The sequence below is a fragment of the Mastomys coucha genome, chromosome X (assembly GCF_008632895.1).
Source record: "Mastomys coucha isolate ucsf_1 chromosome X, UCSF_Mcou_1, whole genome shotgun sequence".
NCBI lineage: Eukaryota > Metazoa > Chordata > Mammalia > Rodentia > Muridae > Mastomys > Mastomys coucha.
This window is the reverse complement of record NC_045030.1, coordinates 4,632,138-4,639,435: the sequence shown is the minus strand read 5'-3', so window position 1 is coordinate 4,639,435 and position 7,298 is coordinate 4,632,138. Positions and strand designations below refer to the sequence as shown.

The following is a 7,298-nucleotide window of genomic DNA, read 5'->3' as shown; positions in this document are numbered from 1 at the left end:
TAATCAGGATTAAAAAAAAAAACATGTAGGGGTAGTTTTTGTAGGCACATGAGACTCAGATTTAAAACTCCAAAGTGACCTTGGTGATGAGGTTTGAAATCTAAATCTGAATGTTAGCAGTGGGTCCTTCACATAGGATTGATATTTTTCTTTCTTTAATTTTTTAAAATCAAATTGCTGCATTGGAGAGGTTACAGCACCGTTTCCACACCCTGAAGATTTTACATTGTCTGGTTTTCACTGTTTTCTTCTGCCTGCTTTCTTCCATGTGGTAATAACACACGAAGATGCCAGTTATCATAATGGCCAGTATCAGGGCATCCAAAGGCAGAATTCAGATGTCCTGTTATCACAGACTCATGGAACAAAAGGTATCAGCCAAGACTAGTTTCCACTATAAACATGGAAAACTGGGCTCTTAAGAAGCTAGATAGTTCTTCAACAGGAGAGTTGGTAATATAGCTTAAATTACAAGGCTTTAGCTATGCTCTCCTTGATCAGAAGCTTTGTTTCCACTGGGTAATAGCTTATGATCAACAGAGAAGTTTATTCAAGCTAGACAGTGTTCCTACCTTTGGAGTAGCTGCTTGAAGGTGCATCCCGAATTTTGCAGCACTCATCATGATGGAGTGGAGGATATTGTTCCCATCCCCTATCCAGCTGAGGGTAAGACCTTTGAGAGAGCCATAGTGTTCCTACAAATCAAGAGGTAAAGGGATTAGATATGGGGAGGGAACCCACTTTCATGGAACAGTTACTAGAGCTAAGATAAAGGTAAAATTTTACCTCCAAATAAATGCCTTATTGGAAGGAATAGACTACATTTGGAATTATAATCATTAACATGAACACACAATCACAAAATTGTAGAGCTAAAAGATCATAAGATCTTAAGCCAAGACATGGTCATGAGGCTTCCATCTTCATGAATTTTTACTGTTTTATCATTTAAGGAATTAGCACTACTCAATGTCCAGATACCAGCCTTGCTGCTGCTGCTGAAACAAAGAGGCAGAAAGTCACTACTTCCATGTAACTTGCATTTGCTATTGTAAAGTGATTCCTATCACACACATGAAACAGTATAGCATCATGACTTTGAGAGCCTTGCCACTATCAATGGTCAAAAAAACATGTCCATCATTGCATTGTTTATGAGTACAGTTATATGTAAAGTATGAGGGCACTCCTGGGGCAATTATGAATACAAATATCATGGTAATGACGTCTTTGTAGGGTTGGAGTAAAAGAAAAGACAAAGTATGTTTGAACTCAATTATTTCATTTTAAAACAATAAATAAACCTAAATTAATTGCTTCATTGATTTAGAAATGGACAAAACTGCTCTAAAGGTGAGGCTCATTAGTAAAGAGCTTTCCAGGTATACATGAGGCCCAGGGCTCCATCCCCAGCACCACAAAAGAAAAAAATTGGTAAAGCAGTGTCATGTATACATAAGAATCTATTTTTATTTTTTAAGTTTAAAAAGTATTTATTTTATGGAGGGATGGCAAGAACATGCTACAGCATGTATGTGGGAGTTATAGGACAACTTCCAGGCACCATCTTTCCATCCTTCCATATGTCCATCCTTCCATCCATCCATCCTCCCATCCTTCCATCCTCCCATCCTTCCATCTTCCCATCCATCCATCCATCCATCCATCCTTCCATCCTCCCATCCTTCCATCCTCCCATGCTTCCATCCTCCCATACTTCCATCAGTCCATCCATCCATCCTTCCATCCTGTGGTTTCCCAGAACTGGTGACAAGTGCTTTTATGCACTGAGCTCCACCTGCAGCCGGTTTTTATTTGTCTTGAAATGTCTGTAGGCTTAATACATTTAAAGTTAAATGCTTGTAAAGATCAAAGGAGAGAGGCTGAGTCATTTGGAGATCATGGAAATAGTAGGTGGCTAAGCTAGGATGTGAAGGCAGGTTCATCTCACTTAGACCTTGTAATCTTCATAACCTGTTCTTCAGTCACTGACATCATATCTTGATGTTGCCTTGGTCAAACATTGCACAAGGGCCAGCAGGTGACCCTATGATGAATAGAATAGCTCATGGCCCCTCAGTGAGTTTATGATTTAGTAATGATAAAGTCCCAGAGGGAAACATGAAGCCATCTCCTGTCTACATAAGGTTTTCCTCAAAAATAGCAACTTGCTGTCTGACATTGGTTCTTTTTCTTTGTGTGGACCTTGTCTTCACCTCTGAACAGCGTTCCTTTGTATTTTACCTCTCATTTAAATATTCACAGCTCATTCAAATGAAAAGGAAGCTGAACCTATATCCAGTTTGCCCTTTCTCTTCAAAATCATCCAGAGACATAAAAACCCTGATTGTTAAGATTCTGAGTGACAAGAACATGTAGTTTGGCTATGTCAACTCAAATAAATAATGTAAGTTTTAAAAGTTATTCAAGTGTCTGATTTGGGCACACATAACCAAATTAAACCCTTAGTACTATAAAGTCTACATGTTCTTTATTCTCTTTTTAATCAATTTATAAAATGGCAGAAATTGCCCCCTCCTATTATTAAACAGTAATAGACCATCTTGAGCATTTAAACTAAATTTCTGTACTCTTCTTTTCCAAGTTACAGATTCTGGTGTCTGTAGGATCACTGTATTAGTTACTATCCACTGTGCTGGGATGAATTACCTGACAAAAGCAACTTCAGGGAGGAATGAACAGGCTATGAGGGGCTCAAAGTTTCAAGGATACTGTCTATCACTGTGGGGGAGTCAGGACAGCCAGAGCCTGAGGCAGCTGGTCACATTGCATCCACAGTTAGAAAGCAGAGAGAAAGGAGAGCCCTAGCAGTTAGCTCACTTCCTCCTTTTCCTTCACTTTAGGACCCCAGGTCATGCTACCCATAGTTAAAAGTCACTCTTCCCGCCGGGCAGTGGTTGGCGCACGCCTTTAATCCCAGAACTCGGGAGGCAGAGGCAGGCAGATTTCTGAGTTTGAGGCCAGCCTGGTCTACAGAGTGAGTTCCAGGACAGCCAGGGCTATACAGAGAAACCCTGTCTCGAAAAACAAACAAACAAAAGAATAAAAATCACTCTTCCCACCTCTACTGACCTATTGTAGACAGTGGTTCAAAGACATACTTAGAGGCTTGTCATTTTTGTGATTCTAGATCCTAACAAGGTGACAATGCTAACCACACAATCACATAATTAATGTTGACTCTACGTGCAATTTCATTCCTTGTTCATTCATTGTTAAACTGAGCAAAGTGATTGAAAAAACAGAAGAGGCAAGAGGGGCTAGAAGGGGTTTGGAAACAGGATTGGGAAGAAAAGATCATACAGGATGTTTAGAGCAATGTTCTGTTTTCTAGATCTGTAGTATTCACACACACAGATATTTTAAAGATAGAAGCTATTCATAATAACAACTAAACATCATTTAAATAAATGATTCCACTTGATGATAGTTAGGAGTTATTTGATAACTTTTCTGTTTTGTAAAGCAAAGAAATACACCAACCTGGAGTGTAAGGTAATCAGCCAGGATCTGGATAGGATGATACAAGTCTGATAGTCCATTGACAATTGGGATGGATGCTTCTTTAGCCAGGATGTCCAGATCTGATTGTTTATACACTCGAGCTAACACTGCATCTGTCATGCTAGATAAGACACTGTGGCAAACCAAGAAGAGACATTCTTAACAATTGTTCTCAATAACCCCTATTTAATACAAGCTTCTTAAACATATGAATAAGTGACAAAAAATGAAAATGTGTGTATTGCAATATACCTAGGAATGTGACATATTTGAAAAGATAGCATTAAATATATAGTCATTATAGAGGACAGATGTTGTTCCACCCACATCTTATTCAATGACCATGTTACATTTTTGTGGAGCTAAGAAATCAATTGTGAACCCAGCAGACATGATAATAAAGTATGACTGATAAATGCTACTTTTTCAGTTTACCTACGTTTAAAGAGATAAGACCAAACAGCAAGACATTCAAAAGAGCATTCATGACTTGGTATATGGCTACTTTTCTTTTATATTAACCCACAGGAGGGAATTTTTTCACTATTTTCATAATGTATAAAGCATCCATGTAGCAGCTATGAAAGCTCACACAGAAACCATACAGGAGAAAACCTTCTGTACACAAAACCATCCACTGACAGGCTCTGGATGTACTGTCTGCATCTATAGTTTCAAGGCCAAGGGCACCTTCTCCTCAGGCTACTCTCACCCAGTGACTTGGCTCAGCAGAGGATAATGGAGCTGGACCATTAAGTCTTCCCTCTGGAGCACCCCACAGCCCAGTCTTTTTTTTTTTTTTTTAAATAACAGTGCCACTTAGTTCTCTCCAACCCATATCTTCTTCCTTACTTTCTGATGTACATGGGTTGGTCTACATGCTGACATGAAGGCTCTATCCCAATCCTTGCTTCATGGTTTCTACCTCTTTTGTCTTCCATGGTTGTTTCCCCTAATAGATGTCTTGAATAGCCAATTCCATCTTGGAGTGTGCTTTATAATGGACCTGTACTAACAGCTCAAAATGAACTCTGGTGCTTATAAAATCCAAGCATCCCCCCCAAAGACTTATCACTTACAGGATCAAGGATTGAAAACAATATTTACATATAGACATTTCCTAGACATTCTGATTTTTCCAAATGTTTGTAGACTGCTTATAGCTATGATTCTTAGATTTCTAGATTTTCTTTTGAATCAGCAAAGTTCCCCCAAACATCTAGATATCTACAAAATATCTATAACTCCCTGACTAGTAACTTAAGGGTGCATAAAATAAACAAATGTAATATATTTATATATTTATAACATATGATATATTAATATACAATATATTAATATTATATATTTTATATACCTTATATAATATATATATGGTATAATACATTTTTACTCTTTTCTAGTAAAGCAGAGAACATTTTAACACAAAAAAAGGTATAGGGAGTGATCCTTAACATTTGTAAATTTACCTGCCTGAAAGTTACTTTATTGTTTTAGTTCTTTTTTGTTTTGTAACTGATTGGAGCTTTTCCATGATAGGGCATCAGTAGAAGAATCCTGATAAATTATAGCTATAAAGTATTTTAAGTGCACTGTGTATTGTAGCATGAGATAGGTGAATAAAAAACACTTTATAGTTTAGGTAATATCACTCCTCCTCAAGGCTCAGAGAACACTGCAGAAGAAAAGGTTGGAAAGATTGAGAGAGCCAAAGGTTGGAGACGACCTCAGTGAAACAGTGTCTTCTGGACATGACAGGACCACTTCACTCATGAACTCACAGTGCCTGTACAAGACCCACCCAGAATCAAGGCAATCAACATTCTAGCAAGAAGTAGGAAGGGGGTTATCAGTCCTTACCACTAACTGAGGGGCTATGGACAGTTGATGGCTTCAGGAGGATAAAGGGTTAGTTCTTATTAGTAGTGTGGTTCCTGATAGCAAGACCAGGATAGTGGATAGCCTTATACTGAGGGTATGGTGAGGGCCAGTAGAAAATGGATTCCATGGGTTATTGCAAGCAAAAAGGAAGTCAAAAGTTGGGTGGTTTAGTGGAGAGGGAGGGTAGATGGGGAGGATTACAAGGACTAATAGGGAGAATATGATCAAAGCATAGTATATTAAATTCTTCAAGAATTAAATAAAATATTTTTTAAAAAAATACATGGTGTCAGTTACCTTTTGATGGTGTCTCAAGCATCACCAAAGACAAAGGGTTTCAAACCTTGCTCCACAGAAAAATCATTCGGAATGTTTTTGAAATCTTTGATGTTCACTCCATATCATGCATTTTATATGAGAAAAATCAGACTCTCTAGGGAATGGTACTTAAAGATTGGTGTTTTTTGTTTGTTTTGTTTTGTTTTGTTTTTTAATTTCCAAGGAGATGCCAATTTTCCACTAATGCTGAAAACCCAAAAGAGCACATTGCTTTTCAGATCAATATTGGCAGCACCTGGGATCTAAGCAACAGCTCTGTATCTCCACCCAGATTTACTGCCAAAAATCTCTATTGTGACTGGATCTCCAAGTGGCAAACTTGCATATTAAACTTGGAGGTTCTTACTAAAGAGGGAACCAAAGCTACTTTATTTAAACAACACCACTGATTCTTTTTCTAGAATCTTAGCTTCTGAGGTACAACCCTATAATGGATGGCAAGGGATACTTTCTGGGGCACTTAAAAGAAAAAAAACACATCTCAAATCCTCTGAGGCATAGAATGATATACCCACCAATATTCCCCAGTAAAGCCTCCTGCATTAGAACAATCAGCTACCCCATCGATCTGATGACCTGGGACAATGGTACTTTGTTGAGTCTCCTGTTACTACACAGAAGCCTGGATCCCAAATATAGAGGATGACTTCTGAATTCTCGAGTGTTTCAGATAACCTTCCAAAGTTTAAGAACCACTCTTCTAAGGCACCAATAATAGTGTTTAAATAATTTCTTATCTGCTTGGCCTTTCTGAGAATCATAATGCAAATATTCTTCCCAGAAGCATGCAAGTTTCTAACTCTACTGTAGAAAAGTTATTCAATGGAACTGGACAGCTTAGTAAAGTCTAAATCATAACCAACTAATAAGTCCATATTTAAGGAGAATTTATTTTGCAATACTTACAATATCACAAAGAGCTTGGAAGTGAAATCTTATAGTTACACTATGAACCATCATTCAGAAAGCAAAATCAATGTATGTAGTATTCCAGCTCCTCAGCCATTTTGGAAAGGTATGAATGAACTCATGAAATGTCTGTTAACATATGCTCTACAAGTTTGATGTCACAATAAATGGCTGGAAAGATAAAAAGCCAGCAGATGGGACTAAAGGTGTAAGTTAATAGAATATTTATCTAACACGCATGGGGCTCTAGTTCTACCACCAGCACCAAAGGGAAAAGTCAGGCATGGTAGTGCACACCTGTATTTACAGTACTCTGAAGCTTGAGGTTGAACAACCAGTTCAAGGCCAACCTCAGTTTCGTAGTAAGACACCCCCTCACCCACACACCACACACATGTACACTAAGTAGAAATAAATCTACATTCTATTTCCTTATGTAGGATACAAAGGAAACTATCATTTGGGATAACCTCTTTTATGATCATACAGCTCCCATAGTCAGAATAGATGTTGTACTGACAAAATGATACACTATCCTTCAGGAATGAACACTTCTCACTACTGATCTGTTACAGCTATTCAAATCCCTGAAAGACTCCTTGCATGTAAAGTTCCTCTTGGAGAGAGAGAGAGAGAGAGAGAGA

At 38.1% G+C, this 7,298-nt stretch overlaps 1 protein-coding gene across 1 annotated transcript in view; it reads right to left on the bottom strand.

The window, feature by feature from the left end:
- Otc (ornithine carbamoyltransferase) overlaps nucleotides 1–7,298 on the bottom strand; it is a 49,078-nt gene that overhangs the window by 14,590 nt on the left and 27,190 nt on the right. Inside the window, exons 5-6 of the mRNA XM_031372012.1 lie at nucleotides 3,505–3,658; nucleotides 573–695 (exon numbers count right to left, since the gene is read on the bottom strand). Of these exons, the coding sequence (XP_031227872.1) occupies nucleotides 573–695; nucleotides 3,505–3,658 (277 nt within the window). The remainder of the gene's footprint in view (nucleotides 1–572; nucleotides 696–3,504; nucleotides 3,659–7,298) is intronic.